At 30.2% G+C, this 16,142-nt stretch overlaps 1 protein-coding gene across 5 annotated transcripts in view; it reads right to left on the reverse strand.

Moving 5' to 3' along the window:
- Positions 1 to 752: 752 nt before the first annotated feature.
- LOC119645193 (RNA-binding protein Musashi homolog Rbp6) overlaps positions 753 to 16,142 on the reverse strand; it is a 446,186-nt gene continuing 430,796 nt past the window's right edge. For 2 of the 5 annotated variants that reach the window (XM_038045186.1, XM_038045184.1), the window contains exons 12-15: positions 5,980 to 6,045; positions 5,488 to 5,717; positions 5,002 to 5,064; positions 753 to 915 (exon numbers count right to left, since the gene is read on the reverse strand). In XM_038045186.1, the coding sequence (XP_037901114.1) occupies positions 5,029 to 5,064; positions 5,488 to 5,717; positions 5,980 to 6,045 (332 nt within the window). In that variant the 3' untranslated portion in view covers positions 753 to 915; positions 5,002 to 5,028. The remainder of the gene's footprint in view (positions 916 to 5,001; positions 5,065 to 5,487; positions 5,718 to 5,979; positions 6,046 to 16,142) is intronic. The other 3 variants (XM_038045183.1, XM_038045182.1, XM_038045187.1) reach the window with 2 other exon arrangements.

Here is a 16,142-nt window from a genome sequence, read left to right on the forward strand (position 1 = left end):
TTTTTTTTTTTTTTTTTTTTTTTTTTTTTTTTTTTTTTTGAAATTTATTTTTGCTTTTTTCCTTTTTTTTAAATTTTTTACAAACGTCTCATGTAAAATCATGCAATTAATATATAAATTGTTCATTTTGTTGTTATTTGCTATACATATTTTTAATTTCTGTATTTTGTTTTTTTGTTCGTTTTTCACGTTGCATTTAAATTGTATACCTTGTAATAGAGTTGTAGTGGTTGGTTTATGATGGAAATGCCGCTGACATTGCCGTTACTGTTCTTACTGCATTTGTTGCTTGACGTGAATACTAAAGTATGCGTATAAGTGTTTGTGTCTGCCTGTCTGTCTGTTTGATTATTGACTCCTCTCTTTATCTATATATGTTTTAAACGTAGTAAATATCCTCCTTATAAAGGTATATTTGCTGTTGGTTGTGGTTTCAAATTTATGTGAATATGTGTATATGAGTGTGTATTATTTTCAATTCTTTTTTGTTGTTGTTGTTGTTGTTGTTGCTGCTGTTTTTACTGTATAACGTATGTTTAATAGTATATAGATATAAATATATTATATACATATACATACATACATGCATATACATATACACGTATATATATATATATATATATATATATATATATATGTATAATGCATGTATATATACTTTTCTGTTTTACATATACAATTATTTATAGAGTTAATGTAAATATGTATTTTTGGTGTGTTCGGTTTGTATTTTTTTTATTTTTTTTATTTTTTTTATTTATTTATTTACTTTTTTGCAACATTTTCATATTTTTTTTTATTATGTTTTTTTTTTTCTTTTGCTATTTTCACCGCTGCTTAACGGATTTCATTTGTTGCGGTCGGCGCCTCCTCTTAATGGTAACCATTTGTAAATGCCGCAGGAATTAGTGGTCCCTGAAAGTATATCAAAAGTAAGAAAAAAAAAAAAAGAAAACAAAAAAAAAGAGAAAAAAACTCGGTTTATTCAGATAAAGAGATTTTTATTAAATCTATTAAAAAATTATTAATAATAATATTATATAAATAAAACAAAAAAAAAAAAAAAAAAAAAAAAAAAACGAAAAAAAAAAGAAATTTACATTTTATGCATTACGTGTAATTAATATTTAATTGAATTATTAGAGCTTTTTTATATTTTTTTCGCTCTGATTGTAAACAAAAACCACAAATAACATATTCGCATAAATTAAGTGCAAAGTTTTTAACCTAAATAACTGTCTTACTGTTCTCTTGTTACTATTAACTACTATCAGCCAAGCCTTTCCTCATCAAAATCTTTATTAAAAGTTCTCCCACTTAGTTAACGTTAATATCTCGCAATGTGACCTTTTTATTGTAGTTAAAGGCTTAGCAAATATTTTACATGTAATAGGAGATACTTCAGCTGCAATATTAGACGATGCTCAGTAAGCGATTTTATGAATCGAAGGAAACTTCACATTTAACAAGTTCTGAAAATCACTTCAAATAAATGAGACGGCTTTAGTCGAATTTTAAATACGACATGTTTAGGTGAATAAAAATGAATAGCGACCAGGCGCGTCAATGGCCTGATCATAAATCATTGATGAAAGCATTATTTGCTCCGTATAGTATACGGAAATTATTACTTTTAAAACCAAGGTGAAAGGCGTGGTCACCTTTTATGATCAATTCAACTTGTCACGATGTGTCCGAGTACAATCAAGCAATCAAGGTTGTTTAAGTCTACGGTTTCTCTTAACCCGTTCAGATGAAAGGCATGGTCATATCATTTCAGAATCAATTCAGTAATAATCTATTGTATGAAAGACATGGATACAAGATTGATATGGTTATCATCCATGATTGGGCAAAGTGAACGAAATAAATTACGACGAATAAGACGTTTATTGAGTATATCTCTCTCTTCAAGATGGTCACAATTGTTATGTATGCCCCAGCATACTTTTAGACGGATTAGGTCGATATCATATTTAATCAGATTTAATCTTTTCATTGCAATGTTTTCAGTAATACAGGCTTTGGATATTAAATATTTTTGCTAAAACTGAATAAAAATTTATTACATTTAAGCTTAAGAGGGCTGCGACGTGTAAAATTTATTAGGAACGTTTTTTATGTATCGCTGATTCTGATTCAGTGTCAGAAGAATTTGTATGTAAAACTTTGCCCTAATTAGGCACTAAGATGTTTCCTCAATACCTATTATTTCCGTCAGCTTGTTAAAATCTGATGTTTTACGTTATTTTTGTGTGATGTGATAATAAAATCAATTAAAAAAAAAGAAAAAATTGAGAATTTTACTTGACATGGTTATCTGTTGCTAAACTGCTACACTCCAGTAATAACAGAAATTTGCTTGATTGCTTCTCAGAGCGAAGAGAAACTTTTACTTTTATTCGAGCACAATATCGAAATTGTTTTTTTTTTTTTTTTTTCTTTTACATAATAGTTGCAGCTAAGCGAGTAGAGAGTGTATATATATAAGTTTTGTAAACAAAACATTTTTGATAAAAAATAATTATGTCCTCGATAACGAGTTGGAAAAGGCCACATGAAACTAATATAAAAAAAATCATCGCTTTACTTATCAAAGGCTTCCATACACAAAGGCACACATAGAAAAAGGTCAAGCAGAAGTTAATTTCAAAAAGAAATAGCTTAGAATTGCCCAGCAATACCTAAGGGACTATGATCTCATACACAAATTAGATAAATAAAAACTTAGAGGGTTTAAAAGAAAGTTTGTGTCTGTATGGGTTGGATTAATATTTTAATAATTTATGGTAAATTGGTTAGTGTTGTTTTTTTTCTTTTTTTTTTATCTATCCAATTTTCAAGCCGGTATGTGATGCGGAAAACATAGTAAAATATATTTTATATCATTGCTTTGGTTCATTCAGAGTAAAGGCATAAGCAATTAAATCGAAATCTCTAAGGTATGAGATAAGTCTTATGCATAAAAATGTCCAAATATTTCAAAATGTAAAGTGAACGTGAAATCACTTTTGCACAGTTGAGAACAAAACATTAAAAAACTCTTCAAGGGAATCCGAAAAAATGAAGACAAACCTCGATATAATACACGTCATAATGAAATAATAGAGCTAGAGGACATAGTGGGACTATAATGATAATAACGTGAGGCGGAGAGGTCGTGTAGCTGGCTCTTCTCTTGAATTTCATATTTACGATAATACGATAATAAAAGCTTCATAGTAGTTTTTTGTCTTTTTTTTTGTTTCGTTACAAGTGTCATATCTCTACTGTGTAGTAGTAATATGCTCAATATAATAATAGCTTTTATAGGTGTAAAAGTTTTTAAGGAGGTGCTAAGTAGGCACTAAAGGGACCAATCTAATACAAAAAATGAATTTGAAAAAATTTGTTGTTTTGTTGAATGAAGTTGGAGTCTCGCTTGTCCTCAGGGCTTTTATGTTCGTCAGTATAATTTCTCATGTTTTCGTCAAATTGCAAATCCAAACCTTCGCTATTTGAATAGCTTTTTCTAAATCTATTAGCCTGTTCGGAACACGATGGTGTGCGTAAAACTTTATCCTTTTATATCAATATTTTTTTCCATTGTTAACAAAAGGACAGGCGGACAGTTGGCTAAATCGTTCTGAACATTTATTCTGTATGCACGCATGAAGGTTGTGTAAAAAGCTTCGGAACTAACAAAGAATTTTATTAAATTTATTATTAGTTTTCTGTACGTACATACTTTACTTGCAAATCTATGCACTTCTCCTAACGTTCTTCCTTCACTTTTAATCTGTCTAAACGGTACTTGAGAGTCCTGTCTGCAAAATAGTTATCAACGAAAGTTATCCATGAAAATGCCTGCCCTTCGAACGTAACTCTTGAAATAAAGTAAAAAGACATTTAAAGCCAGACTTGGTGAGTGATGGGAGTGGTTAAGCAGTTCCAATCGTACGTTGGAAATTTTCGTTATAGCAATCGCTAATTTGTGAGCCGGTGCACTGCTATGATGAAAAAAAAATTCTTTTTCGATTTTTTTCGGTCAAGTAATGATGCATAATCCGCTTATGTAATGGTTTTTTTTTTTGTTTCTCAAGATAATCGATTTAGATCACTACGCGGCTATACTCAAAAACAATCATAATAACTTGCAGGGCCGAAGAAACAATTAGCGTTTTTTGGAGCCGATTCCCTCTTCGCCTTTCATTGCTTGGACTGTGTCTTTATTTTTCACGTGTATTTTATCTTATTCAAGTTTCGACTGCCGAGCGGAAATTTGCATTCGAAGACGGATATTTTTCAAACAACAAAAGCACATACATTACAATGCCTTATGTCTACCAAAATAGGAAAAGTGAAATGAATCATAATCAAGCTTAAATATTATGCTTGATTGAACAGCCGTATTCTAGCAAAATGATCGATAGCTAAGCATGGGGGGAAAAAAATAAGTTTTCTTGTGATGGCTTTTGGAGTTTGCTACTTTCTGCTGGGATCTGATAGTCTGGAGCAATAGTCACAATAATATCCTTCAATACTGATTTGCCTATGAAACGAGGTTCTTAAGTTACTAAATCTAGAAAAAAACAAAACGAATGCTTGCGACTACCTGGCATGAATATGAATGTAAGTCGAATGCAATCAGTGGCCAGCGATGTACGAATATATTATTTACTAGGTTGTACTCAGGACTTTCTGTCTTCTATTGGAAAAATGAAAACTTTTAAAGTCTTGTTTTAATTTCTTAAAGTCGTGAATTAATAAATAATGGTTGTTTGCATTTGCTTTCGAATTCAACCTTCACAGGTCGACTTAGGCGAATAGGGGAAAAATCAGTGAAAATCGAATTGACGTCGTATTCAGACTCGAATTAACTTTAAACTCTTTCAATGCTATATAGCTATAATATGTTTGCATTTTTTTGGTTATTTTGTTTTTGTTTTTCGCTTCTTTTATCTAAGCTAAGTACAGAATAAAAGGAAATTATTATAAAAAAAGTGTAGAAAGATCCCCTACCTTGTGCAACTGCTTAGGATTTCAGTCTTATATATTAGCCATCGCAAAGTTCAACGAATAGATCTGTACGCAAATGAAATAAGAATAAGAATAAGAAGAAGAAGAAATAAAACACACACACACACACACACACACGCACACACAAATAGATGTGAAATATTCAACGATTTTTACATATACATTCTTATTTTGATAATCAACGGTTTTTTTCTTTTTTTTTTTTTTTTGAAATCGTTTAAGATATAAAGATGACTGACTGACTCTACGAATAATATGAAAACTAACTAATTATAAATCTATATACCAGTCACTATCTAAGTAAAAAAAAAATTCCGTAATTCTTGTGATTGTCGTAATAGAAGTAATAGTTTAAATCTTGGCACGCAAGGATGAGACGAAAAAATCAATTATTTTCTATTTCTTATTATATATATATGTATATCTATTCGTATATGTGTGCTAAATATAAAATTGTATATAACTTACCGGACTATAGTTGAGGGGAGCCCGACTCACGGCGATTGGGAACCCTGAAGGCTGAGGACTAGTCGCCTGCACGTAACCGACATTATCGGCTGCCGTAGAGCTGTACATATCAATAGCAGGCCCCGGGGAATTAGTAGAGGGAAACGCTTGCCTTGTGGTTGTGGTATGGGGTGAAGCCGATGGCGCAAAACTATGAGCAGCTGCTGCAGCGGCCTGATAATTGTTCATCACTTTTGCGTGTTACGAAAGAAGAATTAAAGCAAATTTAAATAAATGTTGTTATTGTATTTATATTTTAAATTTTTGGTTTTTTTTTTTTTTTTTTTTTTTTATTCTTTCAGATAACAATTCATACATTTATTATTTTATTTAGATAAGAATCTTTTAAACTGACAAATAAAACATTTGTTTTCATTTTTCTATGCATTTAATCAAAGAAAATTAATGAACAATCGACTAAATGAGATGAAACGAATTGATATTGATATTTACCCGATAATGCCTGAGTGAGCAACGGTGTGTTATTATTGGGTGTCAGCTGACCATTAGTCAAATCCACTAAAATAGATTAATAGAGATGCAAGAGAGAAATAAAACAGAAATAAAAAAGAAGAAGAAGAAATATACAAAACATATGGAAAATAACAAAAAAAAAAAATAAAATAAATAAATAAATGGAAAAAGGGGCGAAAGAAGAAAAAGAAAACAGGATAAAACACATATTAAATTGCATTTCATTTATATATATGCATGTATATATATATGCATGTATATATGTATATATATATATATGTATATATATATATATATATGTATATATGTTAAATATAGATGTAGATATAAATATGGCACGTATAAAGGATAATAAATTGAATTAAATGACAAAAAGTGACACATTTAGAGACAGACATCTACGTATTTTACTACATATATGTTAAGTTATTGTTAATCTCAAAACTTTCACTAATTGAAAGCTACGTATGTACGTATGTGTTGTGAGAGTGTTGTATGCATGTATATATATATATATATATATATATATATATATGGATGTGTGTGTGTGTGTGTGTGTGTATATATATATATATATATGGGTGTGTATAATTGCGCGTGTGTATGTATATATTAAAAGCGTGTGCTTGCGGCCAACATTCTAAACACTAGCATAGAAAAAAGGCGGATGAACAGCAGTTATTTGAAGTTGACACGAGTTACGGAATTAATGAAAAAATAACAAATAGCTGGTTAGCGCAGAAATAACGACGGTTGAGTTTGTAGGATTGATTATCATGGTAGAGATATTTATTATTACTTAATAGTTTTCGTCATTATTGTTAGCGGCTCCTGAATTAAAAAAAAAAAAAACAAAACAAAACAAAACTAAGTAATGAACTATAACATTATGTTTAATATCTATAGGCGGATCAAAGTTCTTTCCATCTTTCAAAAACTTGACAAAGAAATCATCGTACCGAAGCAAGAAATATAGATAGGAAAGCTAAAAAAACATTCACCACGACTTAAGGCGTCTTTTGATCATATCTAAAGTTTACATAAATAAAAGACGCATTATCATTCATTCTGGGAACTAAGCTCCAATCACAAAAAAAAAAAAGAAGAAGAAGAAGAAGAAGAAGAAAGCGGCAGCACAATATTCCACTGCTTAAATGAACAAAACTATACAAATTTAACAGTTATTCGGGACAGTTTGCAAATAAAAAAGAAGAACATGACCTTTCCTGGCCATCGCCGTGCTCGTGCATATCGGGAACGGGAAAAACACATTGAAATCCGAACACTATAAGTTAGTGAGGCAAACTAGACTGCCTCTCTGTAAAATTGCAGGTTTACTTTCCCGGCTTAATGCTTGATAGGCAGAGATCAAGCACAATCTTCTCCATATATACGCAGTATTGCGCGGATCTTTCCTGGACATCATGGAAGACAAAGTGTAAAATGCAGGTCTGAAAGTCGGCATTTAATACTTATTTCATAAAATATCTATTTTTTTCCTCTTCTATAGCGGCCGGTATGAAGAGTTTGCACTGCATGGATTGATAGTCGGACCGATGTTGCTTGACAGGGGAAGCCATTGTAGATTTTTTAGAAAATGAGTTTTTTTTTTTTTTTTTGGTTTTTAATAGGTTTAACGGATACTTTCACTCTTCTAGAATATTAAGAGAACAATTCATTACTTGAAAAAATTTGTTTCCTTGAAGTTTGGGACTTTACTGCAAACAGTACGAAAAGTGTACTTGGCTTAAAGGAATCCCCGTTGGGAATTTATACCCTGACTTTTATAGATGTTCCTGGGAACTGTTTTTGGTAATCTAAAAGCACATTTCTACACAAGAAATATGTTTGCGCAATTTCACTGACACGATCATTGTATGCATATGACGCTGAGGGCGATTTGAAAGTGATCATTGCTTCTATTAAGGCGTTCAAAGTGTCGACATAAAGTTATCAATGATAAAAATTTTCCTGTGACTTCTTATCGCAATTTCGTAATATATAAAGTGCAAAACGTGAAAGTCGCCGCCAAGATTGACGCAACAAAAAATCGGCAGCTCTTTGCAAGCAAATCTCGAGGAAATGGGATGACGACGAATATTTGAATGTGGGCAGGGCATTTTTATGATATTAGGTTAGCGGACTAATAGAAAAACCGCAAAAGAAAACGTCGCCATTGCATGCGTCAAAATTTTTCTCACATCTGTTGACAATTCACTTAAATCTTATCGGTCGATAAGAGGTGGCCTTCGCTTTTCGGCTGATAAATGATTTTCTTTATTCAAATATATGTCGGTCGGATCGAAATATATGCAGGTGAAATGATTCATCATTTTTCTTTCGATTCAGGGAGTGCCGTTCCTTTCGCGTAAATGGATCCGGTATTGCCGTTTTTTGATATTTTTTAAAAATATATATTTTTTTTTTCCTTTATTTTAATGCTTAAATATATACTTAGAGCATCGTCGATTGTTATTATTTTATTATCTTTCATTCTATTTCAAGAGAGTTGTAAAAAAAAAAAAAAAAGACGATATTTTCGTTCACTGTTGCTGGATACAGTGGATTTAGCGACATAGACATAGGACTTAAAGGACTTCAGTCGATTGTCTTGCAAAACTCGGCCATAAACAAAAGGCATAACTACATGTGTATATAATTTTGTTTCTCTGATGGGATGCAATAAGAATAACGCGGTGTAAGCAGTGCATTATTTGGTTTCGTTTTTCTTTCAAAATTCTTTGCATTTGAATTTATTCGCGAAATTGATCTTGTATGTTATCGAGTTATGCGTTATCGATTGCTATGCGTTACAATTTTAGCAAAAATGTAAACTAATGAGAGACTGATGAACAAAAAGGGCGGAATAATTATAACAACGTGTCAGGTGGAATATAAATCATTGATAACGTGTAACAAATGAAAAAAAAAACGACTAAAAAAAAAAAATAGAAACTTTTTCGCAAACTTATTTAAGATATTTTTAATAATGATCAACGGTGCACGATGTAAAGATTGGGCAAACGAGAAATTTACATGTTACGCACGGACGCCAGCGATTACGCGCTTGTCTCATACAAAAAAAAAAAATAAATAAATAAAAAAAAAAAAAAAAAAAAACGAAAAAAGAAAGACAAGAAAACAAAAGATAAGAAATGACAAAAAATTATGATTTTCTTTTGTGTTGTTTTGTTTCTATTGTCATTGTATGGTTTCTTTTTTCTTTTTTTTTTACCTGCCAATAAATCTTCTTATATGTTTTTCTCTGGTAACGGAATTAAGGAATTGGAAGGTTTTTGTATACGTGTGTTTTTTTAATGTGCAATTGTGTGCATTTATTTGTATATTTTCGAAAACACTTGTGGCGCCGTTAAAGTTTTCTGCAAAATTATTTGGATGCTCTACTATATATGAAAATTGCTTTCCATGATTAGTAGTTATAAATAAAAATTAGGAAATTGTTTTTAAAAGATTTCATAATTTATATTTAAGTGCTGATTGCTTGGCTGGTAAGCATATATATTATTTTAAAGACTCATACACAAGCCAACTATTAGTTTACAATTATAACGATCTTGATGTCTTTAAAAGCCCTTATCAAAATCCTAGAAGACACATCCTATACTCTATTATAATGAGTAAATAAAAAAGAAGGAGAGCAAAGCATTGGAAAGTGAATAAAAGGGTAGGCGAGAAAGAGAGCTAGAGAGAATGAGAATGATAGAGATAGAGAGGTGAAGACAATTAATTACTTTAGCAGGGAAATGGTCAATAAATTCTTTTATTACATGTTAAACATGCTTACATTGTGCAACTTTTAAACAACTTGCATATTTTGTTTGTGTACTTTTTATGTCTAATGGCTAAGGATCTTTAAAGATTTTATGGAAAATTACGTTTGCTTTTTCTTTATTGTTGTTTTGTTGTTGTTGTAAATGAGTTTAGTTAACAGTAATATCTTTAACATTTCATTTCATGTGTTTAAAACTTTACAACATTTTATTTGCTTGGTTTCATATTGTTTCTCTATTGTTTTCTATCGTCTAGCTTGCTTGCTTGCCTGCCTGCCTGCCTGCCTGCCTGCTGCCAGTCAGCCTAAATATGCTGCCGTTCGTACGTTTTCGAATAGCTAAGCAAATTTTTTTCTAATTGAAAATGGTAGAGAGGTAAAACGGGAAAAAGAGATCAATAGATAGGTAGACAGGGCGAGATACATAGCAAGCGAGAAGGAGAAAGATGGAGAGAGTGTGAGAGCGAGAAAGAAAAAGAATGCAGAGAAATGCACGAAGTGAGTGAGTTAGAGTGAGTGAGTGAGAGAGAGAGAGAGAGAGAGAGGGTTGGTTAGTGATTGAATCTAAAAGATGGATTGTTTGGTGAGGGGTACGAGTTTGGCAATGCATTAGGTAGTAGTTGCATTTTTGGTTGTATGTATTTGCTATGTTTCACTTGTACATTTTTTTTGTGAGTTATTAACATTATTATGATTATTTTTATACCATTTCAATAAACTGCAATACAAAGAAAATGTGTAAAAAACAAGTATACATTTGCTCGTAGAACGGCACCCAAATCAAATGAACATTTATTGTAAATGAAATGAATTGAATGAAAATCAAAAGCAAAAACAAAAGCGTCCAGGAGACAATCTAAATATTTTGTAATTGTTATTTAAACAACTCTTACTAATAATTTAATGTTTTTCTTTAGCTTTTTGCTTTTTTTTACTCTCTCTTACAAATTCGATACAAATACATTGTTTTTTTTCTTTTTTTTTTTTTTTTAAATGCATTAAGAGTTTTGTGTGTACATAAATATCAATTTTTAAGGGAAATTTTTCCTAAAAAAATAAGCAAAATTTCAATTAATGCCTTTTCCATGCTCTACTACATAAAACGTACACACACACACACACACACACACACAAACACACACACAGACACACACACGTCTGTTTATAAAGTCGAACATTTATAGTAATTTTGTAATTGAATATCGGCATATGAGGTGAGTGGGCGCATTTAAATTTCTCCCTCTGTATATTCAGATGTCTGATGAATGCATTTAACTTTAAATTAAACAATTCTTTTCCAAATAATTATTATGTTCACTTTGAAACCGTTATGTAATGCTATACATGAATTTTCTATTTATTTATATTTTGCATATTTATGTCTTCGCGGGTGAATGTGTGTTTGCGAAGGAATGAAGCCATATATACATACATATATATATACATATGTATATATTTCTACGAATTACGAGTATATTGTTGTATGAATGGAAAAACTATCTTTTTATTTCGATTAGAACTGATGCTTTTGCCAGAAATACAAAAAAAAAAAAAAAAAAGAAAGAAAAAAAATGTAATTCGACTAAAACTATAACAACAATTTAATGTTAATATTTATTTTCTATCAAAATATTTTGGTAATCGACAATTTTTACATGCGTGATTGAAGAATCGAGAGTTATACTAAGTTTTTCTGCCATTTGTAAAGGCCACAAATACGCATTAGATATTTAGCACATCCTTGAACAATGTGAAATATTGAATTGATTTAGCTTAGTTTACTGATGTGTCTGCCGAAACGGAGGCAGAAAACTTGTTATATATTCCTGGATAAGAGGGCTGCAAACAAACTTTGAAAATAGATATGTAGTTCGTTTACAACCACGTTCAGAATGCTTTCAAGTTGCAATTAACCGGTTGTTTGTGTCGACCCTTTTAGCGATATACTCGCATACTCGTCAAACGTAGAGTACATGTAACATGAAATTAGGTTGTAATGACAAAATGACAAAAATATTGCCTAGGACATGCTAATATTGGTAAATACACATTGATAATAATAAAATTTGATGAGGAAATTCGATAAGGAGAGATGGACGGATGATACATAGTTAGCTAGGTAAGACTGTCGTAGAAAACGATTGATTGTTTAGTCGCAAAAGTGTCTGCAAGTAAGTAAAACTTTATGACCTCTTATAGCTCAAACTAGAAACAAATAGTTCTTAGAAAGGAGTGGAAAAAAAGACGCACAAAAATGGCCTGAATCGCTTGACTAACATGTTTTGCATTGAACAGAACGTTTTTCTGTTTTTAATTAAAACTGTATTGGTATGTTCGCCCGTTCGTACGTGCTTTGATCCTTTAAAAACGATGCGAAATCATGATATCGTAGTGGAAAAGAGAAGAACTGGTTTATTTTTGCAGATTTCCTTAGGATTGGTTTGATTCGTTAAACACCCGAGAATGATATCCAATTCAAAGTTGTTTATGTGAGTTAGAAAAGTCGGCTTTTCTCTCTTCTATTACCCTATTTCGCAGGATTAACGCGGAAATCTTACTTTCAAGGTTACAGGTTACAAAGGTTAAATAATGGGTTTTTTTGCCTTTTAAAATAAATACATTTTTTTAATCAGAGATATATTAATTAACAGGTTGTTAGTGCCTTATGACTCAAATAACTCGAACTATAGACAGTAGGGTAAACAGTTAAAATAAAAGCATATGTTGCTATTAGTTCAACTGCTTTTAAGTAAGAGCGGCATCTTTCCATAAGCGTATGCGCTTTGGATTACCCTCAGTGTGTAGTTCGATCCCATTTTGACTAGACTTTGGCCAAGTGTTTTGGACACGTTCCGGTTTCCCGGCTTGATAACTTTATTATTAAAGCTTTGATGAGTTTGCCTGATCGACGATAACGAACGAACGTAGCTACAAAGCATCCGAATCCTTTATTTGGTTAAAAAAAAAAAATGAAATTTATTTCAGAAAATAATCTTAGTTTAAAGTCTTAATGATGTTATTACATTTTTCGTATTTTAAAAGAAACAAAACTATGTTTGCTTGTCAAAGCATTTGCAACATACAAAAATGCAGAAAGAAGTTCAGAAAACTGTGAATCTGATCTGCCTCTGTCTGTTCGAATAGAATTCTCTTACTTGTTTTGAATCGGAACGATTCTTAGAATTATTGCACTAAGAGTAAACGGGAATACGAATAGTTAAATACGATTTTGAGCGTAGTTGATAACAAACATTTGAATGTCTAAAATGATAAAAACTCTACAGTATGACCGATAATTAAATTTGTAAATGAGATCTGTTTCATTTACATATCATTGATGCGTAATTTGTTTTCAATAGATTGTTGTTGTTGTTTTTTTTTTTTTTTTTGTTACCATCAACAAAATTTCAATAAGGCTAACTAATGTGTAGGCATATATATATGTATGGGTATATCTATAGTACATGTATGCGTTAAGACATGACGTATAATTCTAATTAATTTTCTAATTAAAACAATCACAATATTTAAATAAATTCACATCTGTTTACATATTATTTTTTCATTATTGTTACTATTATTGTTATTATTTATTATTATTATATATGTGTATGTGCGTGTATGTTTGTATATACATAAAAGATGATATAATTAAAAGAATTTCGATTTGTTTAGCTAAAAACGATGAGTCTTTCTATTAAAAATTAGCAACATTTTCACATCACTTAAATCAAAAGAAGCTTTCCTTTACATTTACAGAAACGTCTCTCTGTAATAATAGGTTACGAACAATTTTGATTAAGTGGTTATATATAGAGTTTTCCGATACATAAAAATATAACATGTGTTTTTATGAAACTACACTCAAGGCTATGATAATATTTGAAAATACATTACATTATTAAGTATATATGTGGATAGTATTTTGGGGTTAAAAAAATTTAATTAACTAAACTAAACTACAAACAAGTATCTGACCTTGCTGATGTTTAGATATTTAGGTTGGCTTTCAATTTAATTCATTATTCCATAAGATGTCAGCGTATTGTCATTCCGAGCGAGTTACGGAGCTCTCACCATCGTAAGAGTTGTTCACGTTATGTTGTGTTGTAAAAATACTCGATAAGCAAAATGTTGTAAATTAATTTGAGGTGAAAATTATTTAAAAAAAAAAAAAAAAAATATGGTTCCTAATACTCTTTTGATAAAAAAAGAAAAAAAATGATAAATCAAACGAAACGAGTCGAACCGAATCGAATCGAATCGAATCGAATCGAATTCAATTGAATTGTTTTAGTCTTATAGCTTCTCTAAGGATATAAGGGAAAGTTATTCTATATATAAATTGAAAGTAATAAAGAGATGAAAAGATTTCTTTTTGTGTAAGCCCCCATCTGCCTTCTCCCCGCACATAGCCACTAAGTAAACTAACGTTCATTGAAAGTTTTTCATTTAAGCTTTTTTTTTTTTTTTTTGTTTATTTTTCTTTCGTTTTTCATTCAAAGTTGCCTTCAAAATGTTGATAATACTTATATGTTTCCTTTATTTTTATTTTTTATTGTTTCTTTTTTTTTTTCTCTTTTGCTTTATTGAATACTGATAAAAGAGTTTAGCTATTTACTGATTTGGTTTTATTTTTTTTTTTTTTTTTGTTTTTTTAAAATTTTTTTTTTTTAATTTAATTTTTTAATTTTTTTTTTTTTTTTTTTCTTTTAATTTTCGATTTAAGCAAATTTTTTGATTTTGTGTTTGCTTTAGAAAGCAAAAAGCAAACAGAAAAAGATAATCACAGTATACTTATATACTTATATAATGCAATGGCAATATAACATCGTAAAATGTTGGTGTGTTGTTAGTGTATGGGCATAAGCTGAGTGTCTGTAAGTGTGTACTGTGCTGTGCTGTGCTGTGCTGTGCTGTGCTTTCATCAATTGTTTTATTAGTTGTGATATACAATAGGGTCGTCTTCCATTCGTTAGTGGTTTCTTCAAGCAGATTAAAATTCTAATATATGTGAGAACTTTTATAATAAATGCTTTTATTATTATAGTATGATGTGTGGGTAACTAGTTTGGTTTCAAGCGCAAAAAAAAAAAAAAACTATACGCTTTTAATTCATTTAAACGCACTTTGTCGTGAAACTTTTTCTAAGAAATTTTATATATTTTAAGGAAATTTGGAGAAATTCCAAAATCTTTTCTTAAAGATTTTCGCATGAATGAATCAATGCATTTGTCAAAGATTTAATTTAAAAAATGCTCATCGCTTACCTAACAAGCGATAAGCGAGCTGAACAATAAATTTATATATCAATGTGTCGATAAACTTGATATAACTTTTTAAATCCTTTCTTGCGTATAAATATTATGAAAATTATAATAAATAAATATAATTGTTGCAAAGCTACACTTTTTTTTGTTTTTTTTTTTGTTTTTTTTTTTGTTTTCTATTTATTTAAGTTCTTCTGCGTACGTACTTCTCCTATATAGATGTTAAAAGTATTTGTTGTGAACTAAACTTCTCTATATTTGTTTGTGTATGTGTGTGTATGTGTGTGTGTGTGTGCGTGTGTGTGTATGTGTGTGTGTGTGAATGTGCGTGAGCATTTATGCGTGAATTAGTATTTTAATTGTATATAATACTGGCATGGGTTATTGTGCGTGTGTATTTAATTATATATCTATACGCACGTACGTATATATTTGTTAAGGGTATTTATGGTTCGTTTAATCAATTTATCAAATATTTCACTGCTGCCTGCGTGTATCCGTATGTATGTTTGTCTGTGTACCTGTTTGCGTGCAATACACATTAAATAGTTTAGTAACGGCTTAATTGTGTACAGTAAATATATTCTCTTTCACTGTTTGTATCTCGCTCTGTGTGCATATTTGCATGTATATTAATTACGTATGATATATATATAAGTATGTATATATATATATATATATATGTAAGTATATATGCACGCATATACGTTATGTATGTACGGATATGAGTGTAAGTACATATATATATAAAAATTTATATATAAATAAATTATTTTATATAATAAACAGTTTAGCAAAATGATTGCTAGCGCGTGCTGGTGTGTATGTGCGCTTATAAGCAAATGTTGTCGAGCCTGACTTTTCAACGAGTGCAGGATTGTTTTTTTTCTCTTTTGTTTTACTGCTGGCTTCACATTCTATTTCCAATTTAAATATTATGACTTTATTTAAAATTTTTGTTTGCTTCTTATTTATTTATTTTGTATTTTTCTTTGTTAAAGCGTTTGGCAACAATATCTGCGGTGTGGTTTTGTAATTGTATATATATATATATATATATATATATATATATATATATATAT

This window comes from Glossina fuscipes, unplaced genomic scaffold, assembly GCF_014805625.2.
Source record: "Glossina fuscipes isolate IAEA_lab_2018 unplaced genomic scaffold, Yale_Gfus_2 1, whole genome shotgun sequence".
NCBI lineage: Eukaryota > Metazoa > Arthropoda > Insecta > Diptera > Glossinidae > Glossina > Glossina fuscipes.